This window comes from Sander vitreus, chromosome 1 (assembly GCF_031162955.1).
Source record: "Sander vitreus isolate 19-12246 chromosome 1, sanVit1, whole genome shotgun sequence".
NCBI classification, from domain to species: Eukaryota; Metazoa; Chordata; class Actinopteri; order Perciformes; family Percidae; genus Sander; species Sander vitreus.
In genome coordinates, this window is record NC_135855.1 from 19,531,386 (window position 1) to 19,551,254 (window position 19,869).

The 19,869-nt window shown below is 42.5% G+C and overlaps 1 protein-coding gene across 5 annotated transcripts in view; it reads right to left on the reverse strand.

Moving 5' to 3' along the window:
• The window catches only part of cbfa2t3 (CBFA2/RUNX1 partner transcriptional co-repressor 3), a 43,471-nt gene extending 23,986 nt beyond the window's left edge, over positions 1-19,485 (reverse strand). For 2 of the 5 annotated variants that reach the window (XM_078247127.1, XM_078247131.1), the window contains exon 1: positions 18,659-19,485. In XM_078247127.1, coding sequence (XP_078103253.1) covers positions 18,659-18,863 — 205 coding nt within the window. In that variant the 5' untranslated portion in view covers positions 18,864-19,485. Of the gene's footprint in view, positions 1-10,297; positions 11,651-18,658 lie in introns of those variants that run through there. The other 3 variants (XM_078247121.1, XM_078247145.1, XM_078247139.1) reach the window with 3 other exon arrangements.
• Between the last annotated feature and the right edge of the window lie 384 nt (positions 19,486-19,869).

Sequence of the window (19,869 nt, forward strand, 5' to 3'; positions counted from 1 at the left end):
TTTGTTTTATTTCATATATTACTGACTGTTAGATTACAAGGTAAAGAAACACATTGACTACACTTTGCCTCTTCCCACTGAGCATTGCTTATCTACCTGCAACACATTGCATGCATGGACGCAGATGATTGACACAGTAAGAGAGAGAGAAAGAGAGACATTTCTTAATGAATTACATTTGAAAATAATCATAAACACAATAAATAGTAATGAAAAAAAAACATGTTTGAAAATTGCCTCTGCCATCCTCTGTCAGAGCACGTTAACAATGAATGCACTTACATAAATAAGCTCCCCGATCCAAACACCTGCAGCCTCACCCAACACCAATTAGCTCATCAGGCTTTAATTACTCTGATAATTGCATACAGGCAGCATGAAGGGCAGCCTGGGAGTAGGGCAAGGGAGGCCTCCTGAGGACCCAGCCTGACAAGCCTGACAAACAAAGAGGAGGTTTTCTACCAACAGCAGCCACAACAGAACGACTCTGGAGGCTGGGAGGAGAAGCAAAACAGCAGACAATAGCTCCAATTGCCTCATCAGCAGCACTGTAGCACTGAGTGATATCACTTCCTGTTCTGATCAGTTCGGCATGGAGACAGAGTGATGAGAGAGGCTGGGGAAAGCAGAGACATAGAGGAGGAGGAGCAGGGCCATGTAAAGAAAGTACATCTGTGAGCGCCTACACTACATCTGGATTAGTTCATATTGGTCACAGGAGGGAGGGGGAGCAGGGGTGTGTTGGGGTTGGAGGGGTGGTTGAGAGGAGCAAGCGTGGGAATGGCCCACTGTTAAGTTTAAGGCATGTGGGCTTATTGTATTTGTGGGAGAGTTAGGCTGGAGTCTCCACAAAGTGACCTGTCTGTCACAGAGCTCGCAATAACACAAACATCCTCTTAACTGTGCGTAATCTGGACAAACACACACACACACACACACACACACACACACACACACACACACACACACACACACACACACACACACAGGATACGAGAAAGGCAACACAGGCATGAGAAATTTTGTATTTTTGTTTTTACACCATGTTTACTCATGTTATTTGGCATTTATTCTTCATCCTTGGCAAATCTCTCTCTCTAATGATCTGTTAGTGTATCAGTCCGGCTGCCTGTCTTGCCCTCACAGCAGATGTTCTCCCTCCATTTCTTCCAGGAGCAGTGTTTGAGGAGGTGTATCCAGGAAACAGTGACCAGCGCTCTCTTCCTGTGTGACAGGTGTGCGATGGAGGCCTGACAGCTGCTGTCCTGCTCTCTCTTTCCTTCTCTGTATTCCTCTCTCCTGTTTCTCCCTCTTTCCAGCCAGCTGCAGCAGAGAGCAGCTCTGTTTGTTCTTACGTCACTGCTGCTGCCTGCTGATTTATGGAGCACAAAAGACTTAGAATTGACCCTGGCAACACACACACATACACAACAACTGCAGCATCTTTGTCCTCCTTGTAAACCCTGACTCTCTTTATATGTGTGTTTGTGTGTGTGTGTGTGTGTGTGTGTGTGTGTGTGTGTGTGTGTGTGTGTGTATGATTGTGTGTGTTAAACGGGATGTGTGAATTGTGGCTGCCTATTTTTCTCCCAATGTTTCTCGCTCTTATGCTTTGTGCACCTTTAAAAACCTGACACTGAGCTGTCACTTACAGCTAAGATAGGAAAACAAACAGCAGATTAGTCATTCTCCTACTTGATGTCATGTATTTCATTTCATTCAGTGTTAAATGTCTGCTCCGTCACTATGGAGCTGTCAGCACTGACAAAACTGTCTGAAGCCTGAACTGCTCCCCAGCTTGCCAGAGCTCTCATATCTCTTCATTTGGCCTGCAGGCACAGTAACAATAGCTCCTGACATTAGCCAGGCATGGGTAGGGTGTTTTGTATTATCCTGCAGGACCCCATAGGTTTCACACATACACACACATTGACAAACACACAAACCAGTGGGAAACAGTATGTGGCAGAGGAGGAGCGGGGCGGGGGGGGCATTCATATGACAGGTTACAAAGAAGCTTTGACAGTTTCTCCATTTAGCCTACAGCCAGCTCATCGGAAGCTGCCCGAAATACCAGCTACTCCTCTGGGACAAGAGCCGACTACGGAATGCCGCCACAAAAACAGAGCAAGCGTGTGAAGGAAGAGAGTGACTGCGGTGCCAATAACATGCTGATTATGTGAGCTAATTGGCAAATTAGGATTACCCGCTGTCATGTCATTGTCAAATTAAGTGGACAGCAAACAGTGCCACTATAAAGGAACTCTTCTTTTGTCAATGATATGAAAAAATTATATTAGAATATGCCAGTGTGAACATTTTAATTCATTCCTAAATTGCATTAACATTAATTAAAAGATCAATTACTGACAGTTCTATAATGTGGACAGAAAAACTAAACCAAGTAGAAATGGAATCAACCTTGGATCCAATACTGGTCAGGTCTTCTTAGACTGCTGTTAGATAACCCTGAATGTAAACACAAAAGCTAATTTAAAAGTAAAAATAAAATCCACTCATCTTTCCCACCACGCACCATCTTTTTTTTATCTCTACACATTAAGATTTAAAGTCTTGCCATATGATTATGCTTGAATGAGATATCAGGGAAGGCTTAAGGATTAAAATGTGTTTTTGTTTTTTGTGGAACGTTCAAAAGATTAACAGTGTGTTTGATGACAGCATTTTGATTTAAGTATCGTGATATATATTTGTTTGTGAGAGGAGATCTTCTATTGTCAAGGATTAACTGATTTAATCACAGGGCAATAGGGATGTTTTTTCTAACTTTACCACCATCCTGTGTCCATCCTCTTCAAATATCTGCTGGTAACGATAGCACTGCACTTTAGAAATGTACTGACAATGTGAACAGGAGGTCCATGACTAGCCTATGATTAATACTAGAGTTTTCAGAAGGTTATCCTGTAAAATGTAAGTATATATATAATCACAGCACTCCTGTTTATCTGAAAGTCTACAAATGTATGTAGAGGTCAGAGGACATTAATGGGATGAGGTAGCACTAGAAAGACCATCAAACCATCAAACAAAGCCCTACACCCTGCTAAGGCTCCTTGTGACTTTAAAAGCCAGGCGATAACTCACTCCTCAAAGTGACCACTGCTCTTTGACACATCAAGGAAATCTTTGGCCTTCTCTCTCACTTTGTGTGTGTGTGTGTGTGTGTGTGTGTGTGTGTGTGTGTTCTTGTTTAACTATATTTGTGGGGTCCAAAAACCAGGAATACAGTATACTTGTGGGGTCCGGACAGCTTTGTGGAGCCAAAATGCTGGACCCCACAACTTTAAAGGGCTGTTTGAGGGTTAAGACTTGGTTGTAGGATTAGGGTTAGAATTAGGTTATGGTTAGGGTGAGGGTAAGGGTTAAGGTTAGGCATTTAGTTGTGATGGTTAAGGTTAGGGTAAGGGGCTAGGGAATGCATTATGTCAACGACAGGTCCCCCACAAAGATAGTGAGACGCACTGATTGTGTGTGTTAAACGGGATGTGTGAATTGTGGCTGCCTATTTTTCTCCCAATGTTTCTCGCTCTTATGCTTTGTGCACCTTTAAAAAACCTGACACTGAGCTGTCACTTACAGCTAAGATAGGAAAACAAACAGCAGATTAGTCATTCTCCTACTTGATGTCATGTATTTCATTTCATTCAGTGTTAAATGTCTGCTCCGTCACTATGGAGCTGTCAGCACTGACAAAACTGTCTGAAGCCTGAACTGCTCCCCAGCTTGCCAGAGCTCTCATATCTCTTCATTTGGCCTGCAGGCACAGTAACAATAGCTCCTGACATTAGCCAGGCATGGGTAGAGTGTTTTGTATTATCCTGCAGGACCCCATAGGTTTCACACATACACACACATTGACAAACACACAAACCAGTGGGAAACAGTATGTGGCAGAGGAGGAGCGGGGCGGGGGGCATTCATATGACAGGTTACAAAGAAGCTTTGACAGTTTCTCCATTTAGCCTACAGCCAGCTCATCGGAAGCTGCCGAAATACCAGCTACTCCTCTGGGACAAGAGCCGACTACGGAATGCCGCCACAAAAACAGAGCAAGCGTGTGAAGGAAGAGAGTGACTGCGGTGCCAATAACATGCTGATTATGTGAGCTAATTGGCAAATTAGGATTACCCGCTGTCATGTCATTGTCAAATTAAGTGGACAGCAAACAGTGCCACTATAAAGGAACTCTTCTTTTGTCAATGATATGAAAAATTATATTAGAATATGCCAGTGTGAACATTTTAATTCATTCCTAAATTGCATTAACATTAATTAAAAGATCAATTACTGACAGTTCTATAATGTGGACAGAAAAACTAAACCAAGTAGAAATGGAATCAACCTTGGATCCAATACTGGTCAGGTCTTCTTAGACTGCTGTTAGATAACCCTGAATGTAAACACAAAAGCTAATTTAAAAGTAAAAATAAAATCCACTCATCTTTCCCACCACGCACCATCTTTTTTTATCTTTACACATTAAGATTTAAAGACTTGCCATATGATTATGCTTGAATGAGATATCAGGGAAGGCTTAAGGATTAAAATGTGTTTTTGTTTTTGTGGAACGTTCAAAAGATTAACAGTGTGTTTGATGACAGCATTTTGATTTAAGTATCGTGATATATATTTGTTTGTGAGAGGAGATCTTCTATTGTCAGGGATTAACTGATTTAATCACAGGGCAATAGGGATGTTTTTTCTAACTTTACCACCATCCTGTGTCCATCCTCTTCAAATATCTGCTGGTAACGATAGCACTGCACTTTAGAAATGTACTGACAATGTGAACAGGAGGTCCATGACTAGCCTATGATTAATACTAGAGTTTTCAGAAGGTTATCCTGTAAAATGTAAGTATATATATAATCACAGCACTCCTGTTTATCTGAAAGTCTACAAATGTATGTAGAGGTCAGAGGACATTAATGGGATGAGGTAGCACTAGAAAGACCATCAAACCATCAAACAAAGCCCTACACCCTGCTAAGGCTCCTTGTGACTTTAAAAGCCAGGCGATAACTCACTCCTCAAAGTGACCACTGCTCTTTGACACATCAAGGAAATCTTTGGCCTTCCTCTCTCACTTTGTGTGTGTGTGTGTGTGTGTGTGTGTGTGTGTGTGTGTGTTCTTGTTTAACTATATTTGTGGGGTCCAAAAACCAGGAATACAGTATACTTGTGGGGTCCGGACAGCTTTGTGGAGCCAAAATGCTGGACCCCACAACTTTAAAGGGCTGTTTGAGGGTTAAGACTTGGTTGTAGGATTAGGGTTAGAATTAGGTTATGGTTAGGGTGAGGGTAAGGGTTAAGGTTAGGCATTTAGTTGTGATGGTTAAGGTTAGGGTAAGGGGCTAGGGAATGCATTATGTCAACGACAGGTCCCCACAAAGATAGTGAGACGCACTATGGGTGTGTGTGTGTGTGTGTGTGTGTGTGGCGAGAGACGGAGGCAGAGGAAGGAAGGCTGGAGCCGAGATTAAGGTCTGTACAACTAACTGGTAACACAACGGCACTCAGTGGCTCAGCCACCCATTTGAAGAGAGACGGAACCATCTGTGTGGCACAGGATCTGTTTCCAGGAGATAACAGCTTTTTTTAATTTCACAAATACTGTACAGCGAATGTGAGAGACATGCCTTCCTTCCCAATCTCTGCCTGCATGCTCCTGTGTTGCAGCACTTCCCCAGACGTCCAGAGAGGACTGCTTTGGAGTGGAGGCCTTAATAACATCAGTCTGTGTTCCTTTGTGCTTGTTTACACCATGGCTGTGATAAAGGCCTTGGCGTGGGGCAGAAGGAAAGGGAGGGATTCATTATATCAGGTAGCAGTGGCGATATGAAGTTCCTATTTTCTCTGTTGGCCTGTCCATTTGCCTTGATTAAAACAGAGCTCAACGCTACTGTAGATTAGCCCAGCTGCTTCCTGTGTCTGACTCTGATCTGAACACACTTCCTACCATGAAGCAGAGAGGGTGGGAGGTGAGAAGGTGGTGCTGGGAGAATAGGACAAGGAAGAGGGTCAAAAAAAGGTCAGAGATCAAGGTGAGGCTGGAGAGCAGGAGGTGAAATAGGCACAAGACAAGGAAGGGAGGAGGAGAAAGCATATTTGTTTCTTGGCAGTAGCTGTCAGCAATTCAGCTATATAGTATTTTGCATGTGAATTCATCAATGTTATGACATTTCTTTCCTATTGCATTTGTGATTGAGCATTTCTGTCCACTGGAAATGTGCTTCAAAGCATAATTGAGGGTGCAATTTGTCAGTGCCGTATATGTTGAAGTCATTTAAAATGAAGAGTCAATTCAACAAATAATTTCCAGAAATTGTTAGTTTTCACCATTGAATGTCACAGTTAAGCATTTTACCTGCTGTGCACACATGGAAATATGGAGAAACAAGGCCTGATCATTCCAGTGGCTGCAGAACAGTGTTGTGACTAACTAGCAGAGAAAAAAATGGTCAGCACGCACATCTTTGTGGATGTACATGTCATGTTATTCTTCGGAATCCGAGCGGATGAGTGCACATGTAGGGAAGCAAACAGGGAAAAGTGAGAAAGAGGGATATTTCACACACACATTTGGGGTTTTACTTGGCCTCCACCCTCTGCTCTGCTCCCACGCTGTGGCGTCAGCAGGCCAGCCATCCAGCGAGTGTGTTTCTCATTCCATCAGATGTTGGGAAGCTGTTCGCTTCTCCGTTCTAGTCTCTGACATTCCCCATCTCCCCAGAGAGGCTGGGCAGCCTTGTCACAGTAATGTCAAACACATGTGGAACAGACCAGGGCAGTGTAGACCAACACACACACACACACACACACACACACACACACACACACACACACACACACACACACACACACACACACACACACACACACACACACACACACACACACACACACACACACACACACACACACACACACACACATACAGGAACAGAGCAGGAGGCGGCCAGAACCACACTGGTCTTTCCCACTGTGTATTAGGATAAACAGCAATGAAACCATAGAGATTCAGCGCCGGGAACGTCACTTCATCACTCAATCACTTAAGTCACTCACTTGCTCCCATATGTACACAAAAACACACACATTTACACACTGATCTCATTAAACTCACTTACAGCATCAGTGCTGCACAAGGCTGCCGTTAACACAGACATACCAAAGAACAACTAACAAAAGTCAAATAACTCTCTTTAACATGTCACTGTCTCATCTTTAAAAACCATCCCAATTTAGCGGTCTGCAATTTTTTGCTTCTATTATGAACACACACACTCACTGGGCAGAAAATGGTAAGAATAATTATAACCAACAATTATGTCTCCCTCACTTTCTGCAGTGTTCATCTTACTGTGGCTATTTGTTCTCTGCGACACAAACTAAACAGAGGATGTACTCTTGCCTCTTTTTTTGAAATTGTCTTGATCTATTGGAGGCTAATGTTCTCACGCTGGAGGCAAAGCTGTGTGACTGCCTACAATCAACTAATCTGAGAAAAAATAGTGCTCTTGTGTGGTTCTTGAATGAAAGCTTGTGTCACAAATAAAAAGAAACACAAACAACACTTAGAATTGATACCTGAAACATATTTAAAGGTCAAAAGGCACAAATATGAACTGTACAGACAGCACATACACAGACACATAACCACATACACACACAGGCCAGATGTCAACCGCTTGGCTTGTCTTGTATGTGATGGCCCAGGTGTCTGTGTTGTGGTGACCACCTGACCGACTCGCTGTGTGCTCGCAGATCCCGCCCACTCGAGGCCATCTGCTCCACTCATTAATTAAGAGACAGCCAGTTTCACCTGCACTGTGGCCGCATTTAGATCACAATAATTACCACACACACACACACACACACACACACACACACACACACACACACACACACACACACACACACACAAGCACACTCAACAAGCCCACACACTAATACAGTAAACAAGTAAGCTGTACACAGATCCGCAGTAAACAGATGCAAGGGCGTAGGTTTTTTTTCAACATTTGGGGGGGGGGTCACTTAGTAAGCAGGGGGTCTAGGGGTCCTCTAAAGCTCACTTGGTAGAGCATGCGCCCGTATACAGAGGCTCAGTCCTAGCCGCAGCAGCCACTGGTTTGGTTCTGACCTGCGGCCCTTTGCTGCATGTCATTCCCTCTCTCTCTCCCCTTTCATGTCTAAGCTATCCTATCATATAAAGGCTTACAAATGCCAAAATAATTATATATATTTTTTCCTGCATTCTGGTGGCTTTTCTGCATCAACCTGATTGCGGAAATGGCATGGTACTGCAACCGTGCATAGTTGCTTCATCTTCTTTCCGTTTTATGACAGATTGCAACCACTGCTTTTGAGGTTGCATACTGCCACCACCTACTTTATTGGAGGCATTGTTAGTCGCATTCTAGCAGTTTGTCGAAATAAAAGTCCCCTGATACTTTCATGTTTTTTATGGTAGGAGACAAATGCATGTGTTCTAAATACTGAGAGGGAGGTGTCCCCTGCGTCCTCCCCTACCCCTACGCCTATGGCCGATGACACAGACACTGTTGTGTCTGAGATGATGAAAAACAGTGACAACTTTCACATTGGCACATGCAAGAGTACACAAAATATTGTGCCTTTGATACCTTGATGGTAAAACATTAGTCATGATGTGCCTGAAATAGAAGCAATATATCACAGAATAATGAAGCAAGAAAGCAAAAAGCCTTCGTGAAGCAAAGGGCAGTAAAGTATGTGTTTCTTCTAGCTGTCATTAAACAGCAGAGACTTTATGCGGACTTCTTTCTGGCCTGTGGTTTTAGCCTGCTGCTAAGAGAAGAAAACAGGTTATTTCTCTAAAAGTCCTTTGGTATGTTTCTTTGCATATAAAACAGAAATCATCTCATCCATGCACCTGTGGTAGATGGGTACTAAATAAACACTCGGCAGGCTGGGGTCATAATGAATGGCCTGCCTTTTAAAGAGAGCTACTTAATGATGAAGTGGGGACATCTGCCTTAGCAGGCGGCTGGCCGGGTCCAGCTGAGCGATGGGGCGGCCAGCGTTGGAAGGAGAGAGGTTGAGAAGCTCGCTTGGTGGTGATGGAGGTATAATGTGCGGTGAGGCAGGGTGTCTGCTCTGCGGTTTCACCCCTGCAACCTCCCATCCATTGTTCAAGACTATTATCAACTGTTCAATTATTCAGATGATATTTACCAGGGCCAATTATACAGGGCCGTGTCCTGCAGAGAAAATGGCCTGAGTGTTTTACTGTTGCTCTCACAGGCAGAAGAGTGCGCTGCTGAGGCTGTTCAAGTCGGGAAATGGACTTGTTTCTTCACAGGGAGTGTCCTCACTGTCACAAAGCATTGCTATAAATTATCCACCATGATTTCAGCTTTTTTAGTCACTGTGCAGTTGTGTTTATTTCCTTTGGTCACCATAGTATTCCTTGTTAAACAATTCCTCTACCTCCTCCGTTAATGGTTCCACAAGTTGGTATCACTACAGTAATACACAGTAATACACCTTGCACTCACCAGAGAGGATTGGTCTTACACAAAAGTGAACCCTAGTGATGCACTGCAGTACCTTTACAAAAGGTGGAGGTTCTATTCTGAGGCAACCTGGAGTTCAGTTCAGGGTAAATGTCTAAATGTATTCCTTCACACCCTTCACCTCCACCCAGTCCAGGTGGACTCCAAGTTCATAGAGACCAAAGATTTTGTGTCATCACTTTGTCTCATCATCACTTTGATGTGCAGCACAGACTGATGGGGAAAAACAACTCCTGAACCCCCTACATCTCTCTGTCTCTATCTCTCTCCACAACAGCTCTCTCACTACGTTTCGTTTCATTTTTCCCTATTCTATCCTAAACCCTCTGAAGACACGTAATATGTAAAAGGATGAAATTAAAGTGGATAGAATTACAGAAAAAGATCAATATAGCAACAAAAACAAAATATTTATAAGATTGTAGGGAAAGCATGTGCATGAACAGCAGTTTGTCTTCACATAGACATTAAAACACCGCTAACATAGCTGCAAACATAATGTTGACCAGAATATGAGTTCAAACTTGAGACATTTCAGCAAGTCTACCCCTTTAACTATGAAACATTTCTTCTAATGTCTTTCTTAAATAACAAAAAAACGAATTTACGCTCATGCAAGTGCATCAGTGCATATAAACACCATTCACACCAGTAACATAATACATGTTTTCATGATTCTCTTCAATACAGTCGAGTTTGCAGGTTGTACTTACTTTGTGAAGGTCGAGGTCAAGCTGAGGTAATTGTAGCGGTGATAATCCACACCGAATAGTTTCTAAAACAGGTTTGATATCGTCTCAATCCTCATTATTTGGGAAAAATTATAAAGCCTTAGCTAGATATAGTGCGGGGAACTATTAAAGGTGTTGTTCCTTTTTTCTTTTCTTTTTTTTGCTTTGTTTTTAAATATTGAGAGGAAAGAGAGGCAGAAGCCACAGTCAGACAAAAGAAAATGTTGAACTTTCCTTTGTGAGTTCAAAAGGGGCTTTGACTTTCCAGGTATAATAAATTATGAGGTATTTCTCTTCTCAGTTATATCGAAAGGCAGAAATCAAAATCAAAGCAAGGGCTCTTGCATCCTCAAGCACATTGATGTCTTTGGTTTTGCAGTCTGTTTTTTTGTTTGTTTGTTTGTTTTAAAGCAAACAGCTTGTTGTGTTGATAGTGAAATGAAAAAAAAAATCACAACTTGTCCCAGTCATGTAAATCCGCTCTCTTGCTCATTTTAACCATCCCAGATAGAAGAAATAAAATAAAATAAAAAAAATAGTTTCAACTGGAAAACAAAACGTCCTTTCTGATCGTTTTTAAGCAGACAAAACTAATAGGTTTCTACTTTGCCACAAATCCTCGCGTCTCCCAAAAACGCAAATTATCAAGATGCGGATCCTCTTGTCTGCAGGGTGCGTCTATTATTCCTCCTGTGACAACTTTGAACCCCTCTTCTTTAGTTCACAGTTCAGCTACAGTCCGTGGTGTCAGGAACAAGTCCTTATACATCCGGCGAGATTAATTCTGTTCCTTGTTTTTTAAAAACACAGTTTCTTTACAGCCTGTGAACAGGTTACTCTACCACGTTTCTCTGTACGGTCCTTTTCCTCCGCCGACGCGCCGATCCGCCGCCGACCTGTCTTCAGATGGTGTTGGAAAGAAATCCACTTGTCCTACAGAAACTACACAGTCAGCTGAGCATGCAAATTTTAACGTTTCTTTTCCCGCCGTCAATTCACAATGTCAGGTTTTCAGACTTGTTTTGTCTTCAATGATGAGCGGAGCTCACGAGCTCACTGTACGCAGTAACAGCAGCTCTCTCCTCCTCCTCCTCTCTGTCCTCGCTGTAGCCTTCTGTCTGCGTTTAAACACCATCTGGAGCTCCTAACCTCTCTCTCTCTCTCTCTCTCTCTCTCTCTCTCTCTCTCTCTCTCTCTCTCTCTCTCTCTCTCTCTCTCGGGTACCATCAGAGGCGAGAGCTGGCAGCTATGTACAGGAATCCTTTCTAAATTGAAGAATATCCAGAGTACAAAAACCCCATATTGGGTATAAAAGTATGCCATTGGAGGCTAAACACACTGCGTTACTTAATCAGTTGATAACTTAATCAGTGATTATGGGTTACAATTGGCTAAAAATATTATATATATATATATATATATATATATATATATATATATATATATATTATATATACAATACAATGCATTGGAAACAAGTAAATACTATGGATTACGTGATTTAGCTAAACTAACTAAAAATAATTTCAGATCCCAAAGAAGGTCAAATCAAAAAGCAACGAGAGCTGAGTGAAATACAACTGTTTTACTGTCCCGCTGTCTGCCCGTGGGGGCCGCTGTTTCCTCATATCAGGGCTACAAGGACAACAAGGAGAGCAGCATGGAGTCCACGAGACTGCAGACTTTATTTACTTTATTCAACACAAATAATAGAACGTATTTCTGAGAGCTGAATGAATGCAGGAGAATATATTTGACTGCATGTGAACACACAACAGTAAATACTGCATAGCTTGTATAATGTATTGTTTTCTTTGTGTTGTCATAAATAGTCAGGTGGGTGGACTGATGTGAAGATGGAGAGACTAAATATTACTATTATCACTGTCATTAATGTTCCTTTTTTTTATTGCTCTGCATGTATGCTTTTATGTTGGTTGTTTTAATTAGTACCTGATAATGATGCACACCTACTCTGTATTGTTCATATTATCTTCACCAACATCAATATCCCATTTTACTATCGCTGCATGTTTATATCCTATTTAATAGGCTGTTTCAACCTTTTATGCCTTTGAATGTATGTGTATGTAACATCTGTCCAAAATTATTTTATTTATCTGTCAATTAGCTATATTTTGGATTAATCGATCATTTAGTCTGAAAATACTGAAAAATGCCCATTACATCAAGTTTCGGCAGGGAAGAGGGACGTCTTCAAATTGTTTAGTTTGCCTGACCAACAGCTCAAAACCGAAAGATATTCAATTGATGTTATAAAACAGAGAAAAGCAGCAAACTCTCACTTTTGAAAGGCTGGAACCACTGACTGCTTTCGTCATTAAAGATCTCAAAAATTAATTCATTATTAAAATGGTTGCAGATTCATTTTCTGCCACTCAACTTATTTATTAATGATTAATCATTTCAGCTTCTCTGTAGATTAAAAAAAGACTTTTGGCTGACTTTGGTGCATTTGCAGTAATGTTTATGAATGTACACAATCACTAAATAAAAAAACAACATATTAGATAATCAGACCGAATAAAACAGAGAGAGACGGAGAAAAAGGCAGGTACATCTGGTTCCTATAGTGAGAATCCTCCACCTGTCCACACTGGTCTGTTGCTCCCTTTGCCCCACCCACCTGCCCTCTCTCTACCTCTGCTGGACACACACACACACACACACACACACACACACACACACACACACACACACACACACACACACACAAATAGCCATAGAGGGGGACAGAAGACAAAGCTGACACCCTCCTGACCCCTCCTGTGTCTACAGAACAAACAGCAGTAAAGTACACACAGACAGGTGCTCTGCCCGACTCCAGTCCCACCAGCCTCGCCAGCCTCGAACACAAACGCTGCTTTCACTTGGAGCCAGGAGGACTTTAAAAAAAATGTTCCAGTCCTGATTAAATAATGTGAACAAGTGTGCAGGGGGAAGCCCCAGTGCTCTTTGATTGGAACGAAACAGTTTCCCCCATGGTATGTGAAGGAATAACTTCAGGTAACCTAAGGTCAATGTTGCCAAAGCAGCTGCTGTAAACATGGTCAATCAACACACACACACACACACACACACACACACACACACACACACACACACACACACACACACACACACACACACACACAGTGAAATACACTAAGATTACACTCATAAACAGATGCATAGGCCATTACAATCTGGCTCTGTCAGAGGCAGTGTGTGTACTGTACCACGGTGGAAGCATGGTTGTCAAGGAGATGGATGGAGTGTTTATGAAACTCACTCTCTATATTTCTCTCTTTCGGAGTTATGGCCCTAGGTGGCTCTGTACACATGCACTATTGTGTGTGTGTGTGTGTGTGTGTGTGTGTGTGTCAGTATGTTACTATAAGTGGCTCATTTGTTTCTCATCCAGAATACTGAAAAGGGAAAAGGTACTGTATATATCCGTGTGTGTGTGTGTGTGTGTGTGTGTGTGTGTGTGTGTGTGTGTGTGTGTGTGTGTGTGTGTGTGTGTGTGTGTGGCCTTGAGTGACAGAAAGGTTGGCAATGGGGGTTGCATCCAAAGAAAGGATTCCTGTCAAGGTGACAGCTCCAAGATTGACAGGATGCTATTCTCCTGGGGAACGGCGTCAGTCAATTTGTCAGCCTTCTTGTACGACAGCCTCTCACTCCTCTTAATTTGGCCTTTTGTTGAGCGGTCACTGGGTTAGCTCTCACACTCCATGTGGCCGGCCTGATAAACTGCACAATGAAACACACTCACACAAGGTAGGGAACTTGCTTCGATGAACTCTCTGTGCCATAATACAGAGACTGGAAGTCCCTTCGAAGACATTACTGTAATAACAAAAACAGCTTTGTCTCCCCTTTCATTCACTCCTCTATCTCTCTGTCACCTCACAAACACCCCCCCAAACTGCTGTGGACTCTGTTATGTTGACAGCATCTCCTTGATGGTTGAGCTCTCACTGAGATACAACAACTAGGGTTGGTCATTGTGCTGGTATGGAAATGACTATTTCTGTGTGTGTGTGTGTGTGTGTGTGTGTGTGTGTGTGTGTGTGTGTGTGTGTGTATCTGTGTGTGTGTGTATCTGTGTGTGTGTGTGTGTCAGAGTAAAGGAAAGAGAAGTTTGCAGCATTTCCTCCACTCACACATTGTAAATCCTTTCCTATAGTGGCAGTCACAGGCTAGTGTGTTGACAGGAGATAAGGCCCTGAGCCGACTGAAAGGAACGCTAGACCCATTGTGTTCCTGCCCTCTTCTCTCTTCTCCTATCCTCTCCTCTCTCATGCACATTCAACAGCCCACACTCTTGTGGAGCTGCCATTAAAGTCACCATTGTATGTTCTAGGCAGTCATGAAGGAGGAAAGAGTACATCTCACTTGATCAAAAAAGGGAAAACAAATAACTGTTATGCTGCTTGAAAAGCTGATAAAAATGATTGGGTTTGAGTTGAGAAATCTCCGTTTGAGTCTCATGCATCCTCCCTGAATATGGGTTTTGTAATTTAAACACTGTTTCTCTGATGTGAGTGTGCTTAAGAGGATGTTGTTCTCTCACTTTGTATGTTAACATCTAATGAGTACATGTCCTCAAGCTGCTCCGTAATGTTATGAAAGAGGATGAGACAGAGAGAGACAGAGAGAGTCTGTGATACGGCGTAGTGTAACGGATCATTGACCCACCCACTCAAGCACGTACGCTGGAATGCTGCTTTTACAAATTGCACCCATAGACCCCTGACATTTTGTTTGCAATTGAGCAGCAAAGTGTCAGTTGTTTGAGTCATCCAGACATGATGTGAATTTAAAATTCAATCCATGGTCTTTGGAAACAATAATGTCCTTTGAAATACTTGACTTCCAGGGTTGTTTTCTGCCAAAGAACTCTTATAAGAGCACTACACAGTGCATTACTATAGCTAGTCAGACTATTTTTCAGATTTTTTATCCAATTCTTTTTTCTTTTTTTTTGCAAATGCTGAAATATTGCAAAAGCGTTGCAATGCCTAAATCATATTTTACTTGTTTTAAATATTTCATATGTGTACAGAGCTACAATTTCTGAGCTAAGAAAAACAGCAGAATATAGAAAATGAGGTTAAATTGCAGATATTTTACCTAAATTCCATTATTATACACAGATATTCATAGTCCTATTACCAACAACTAATAAAAAAGCAAAAAGTGTGAGACGCTTTGACCAGACTGGTTATGTATTACTGCAGAAGGATTTTAGGATCTTCTACATGCAGGTAAAGTAAGTGCATGCATCTATGTGTTTTCTTTGGCCAGACTACCAGGCTGAGTTAAAACACAGGGTCACAGCTGACCACCAGAAGTGCATACTGACAAAGGAGGAACTGACACCTGATTACATCAAGTGTTGACTCAAGAACAGGATATGCAGCCTGAGCCTGAGAGGGAAACAGACAGTAAAAAGTCCTCAGTATGCAGGTGAATACGCCCTCATACACTCACATGAAAACGTCACTGCTACATATGACTGTGTTTTCCAAGAGACAATATGTGTGTGCGCTTGTGTGAATGTGTGTTTGTGTGTGTGTTCAGACAGTTGGTGGTGCTGGCACTGGAGATAGTGACTAGAGGGGGATGAGGCACTGTATCAAGTTGTGAACATCTGTTCCTCATAGAAACCACAAAGCTGGTGCTGAGGAAACAGAGGGGATAACTTCTCTCTCTCTCTCTCTCTCTCACACACACACACACACACACACACACACACACACACACACACACACACACCTTTCATCACCCCCTTGCCTCTCCTCCCACACATACCTCTCACTTTTTTCCATTCCTTATTTATTTACTCTGTTTTTCTCACTCCTCTTGCATCATCAACATCCATCTTTTCCCACATTTCTGATGATCTCTGCCACATTTATTTGCTTGTTTCTGTGCCAGAGATACAGTGCAGCAATCATTAAGCAACAGATTCATGAAAACGTTTTCAGATGTACAGTAACATTACAAAATGTGTCTAATCTTTTGCACTGTCACTTTGCTTGTGATAACATTGTTCATCAGTTTAACTGCTGAGATATAGTGACAAAAACTGCAAAACTGCAAGTAAAACAACTTATTCAGAAGGCGTCAGCAAGGTGAAATATTTTAAAACTCGTGTGTGATCAAACTATGGTAAGTATTCCAATCCCAAATTCACAAAATACATCAGATTTTACAATTTTGTGAGATTGCAATTCGCTTGAATTTAAAAAAAAATAGAAGAAGAATTAAGTGTTGACATGAAAAGGACACTGGTATCAAAATTAATTCAACCTTGAAGTCATTTTATATGACTAACGCACAAACAGGTCTTCAGAGACCTGGATAATAATGTCGATGATATATCACAAAGGGGAAAAAGAAGTGTACTTATATAAAAGTTATCTCTTCTTGTGAGAGAAAACTGTAAAGAATAGCCTATTCATAGTATAGAGGATTAGGATTGGCACAACATTATGAAGTCTATGATACAGCAGGCATGAGCCAAGGCTTTGTTAGGGATTCACTGCACCTTTTCCCTCAAAGTCCCTTGATTTAGTCCTTTCTCTTTTTCTTCCTCTCTCCATCGCTTTCATTGCCTTCCTCCCTCTATCTGGGCCCGCTGTAAGGATGTGCTAGTGCTAGGTGGCAGTTCCTTATTGTAGGGTGTCTATATGAGTGTATGTGTTTTGTGTGTGTGTGTGTGTGTGTGTGTGTGTGTGTGTGGCTGATAAGACCCAGGGAGAAGAGCCAGCGTGCCGACATATTCTTGCCACCACGGTTATCGCCCGTCGCAGCTGTGCCTGAGCTCTGCGACATCTGCTCCCTCACAGGAAGCCTATGCTGCAGCTCACAACACCTCACACACACATGCACATGCACGAAAACACATTACTACTGCTTCTTTTCCATACAGTGTGAACATATCGCTGGATACACACACACACACACACACACACACACACACACACACACACACACACACACACACACACACACACACACACACACACACACACACACACACACGCACACACACACGCACACACACACACACACACACACACACACACACACACACACACACACACACACATGGTTATAGCAGGTAAACTACTTGAGAGAAAGAGTTGTGTTTACAGTTCACATTGACACATTTTGATTTCCTCAGTGTGTGCATTTGTGCGTGTGTGTGTGAAAGATAGATGCATGGGTTGGAGCACTGATACTCTACCAGAGTTCTACTGGGTTTTTATCACAGAATTACAGGGGGGATGCTTATGACTAAGCCTAATTATAGAGGCCCTATCGCTGCAACGTTCACAAAGCTCATTACTGCCAAGAGACGGCAGGCGCTGCAGGTAATTCACTACGTTGGGTATTAGTGGCTTACAGTTTCTACATATTTAGAGTCTCTAAAATTGAGCCTTTAATGTCTGATTCTTAATGCATCTCTCTCTCCTCGAACTCTTTGCTGAATCAAGTGAAGGTTTTCATTTTTACCTAAAGGCACTACTTCAGTGTTTTCAGTGCTTTAAGAATCAATTACACGTTATATTCTCTTCCCGTTTTCCTGGATGTCTTTCACGTATCCCTCATCCGTCGGCAAAAAAACCCCCTTAAAGTTTTTGCTCTGTCATTCACTGTGATGCACCCTCATAACCTGCATGTGAAGCCATTGAAGCTGAACTGTGAAACTCAAGAATCTAATTCTGTTCCTTGCAGCTGTATGGGGATGCCCAGAGGAAGACCCCCCACCCACTCAATGCTCTAAAAACCTCTTTCCCTTTACTTTCCAGTGCCATGGGACAAATGAGCTCCACTGGGCTTGTTAACAATAATGACAAATGTATTTGTGCTTGACAGCTTATATGAGGACCATATTCCATGACAACAAGAGAACACTGTTGAGAGAAATTGCACTTCAGGCTTATCGCTCATTGATCGCTAAAGTGACTGTGTTTAATATAAAATAAATATGATAAATAAAATACAGTAAATGGGTAAATGCACTGGGAAACAAACCTTAGATCATTTTACACTTAATTGCTTTTAAACTTGCCTTAGATGGCAATGTTTGATGTCATTCTAACCTTGAAACTTCAGCTTCAATCAACAAATAACAGGTCTACTCACAAGATGAAGAAACCTCACATTGCCCTTACAGCATGCGGCGCTAAGTTAACACAAACTGATTATCTGTCAATCACTCCCACTTAATGAGCAGACCTGACAGCTGTGGGACGCTCCATCCCTCATCATAGTAACACACTGCCAAAAGATTTCATGAAACAGGTCCTTTATATGACAAGCTCCTACCTTCACTACATCTGTAGTAGCTGCTAGTTGCCAGGTTTAGATCAAGGCTTCCATGCTGGGATCTGTGGGCAATGTGTTTATCCCTCAGCTCTCTGTGGCTGATCAGTGTGACCGTGGGGACACGTGGAGCACAAGCTGGAGTAGAGGAAGCCCCAGCTCTCAGGTTGGCCTTCTTCTGGCGCTCCAAATGGACTTTGGAAGACATGTTCGGACCTTCAAATCTCCACTGCTAAGATCTCCAATTTCTTTGTGAGGTGAAGGGATTCAAGCTTAGGTGACACACTGTTCGTGTAAAGCACTATATGCACATTGGCAGATCTATAGGTCCAAGCAGTGTAGCAAAGACAATCAGTGTTAAAACTCTTTCATATGTCTTTAAGGCTTTACATGTTGTTCCTCATAATATTCAGCCAGTTTGACGTTGTTGCCCATATAGATCATTGTATGAACCACTGAACAGCCATGCAAGGAACTATCTGTTGTCAAAGCTCCAAACTGAGAAAAACAAGAGGTTGCTTCCTCTTATTCCTTTCACCTCTTCATTAAAAACTGTGATCTGTGTTGTATTATTCCTTGATTCCTCTGGTATTTTTTCTTTGCTTCATGTCTGCATACAACTGTGAAAAAATGATAGCTGTATGTTGATAGCCACGAGTAACTGCCTGCTGTCCTCAGCTCCAAGTCTCTTTTGCTGTCCCCTTTAGATGTAATTGGCACGTCTCGTGTTCATATCTACCTTTCTTTCTTGTTTTCCGTTCATCTGGTTCCCTCGATCTCTCTTCGTACCTTTCCAGCAGAGTGTGCGTGAGAGAGTGTGTGTTTGTCAGCGGCAGGTCAGCTAGTCTCGCAGCTCTGGCTGAGGGGCTGTGCTCTAATCGGAACCCTCCTCCTCCCCTGCCTGCCACTGACGCTCAAAAGAGAAGTGTGTGTTAGTTAGTTTGTATGTATGTGTTTTTGTGTGTTGCAGGACTGCAGCCCCTGGGGAGGCCAGGCAGCAGAACTGGTTGTGGTGATAGCAGCAGACAGCAGCAGGCAGAAGGACCTGGGTCTCCATCTGGGCTTCCTCTGTCAGGAACCAGCTGTGTCTGTGGCCAGCAGCCACTCCTCCCCTCCTTGCATCCTTCCCTCCTTGCATCACCTGTTCTAACCCCTCTTCCTTTGCTTCTGTGCACCTTGCTTAATGACCATTATAACACTTTCTGTTGTCCCAT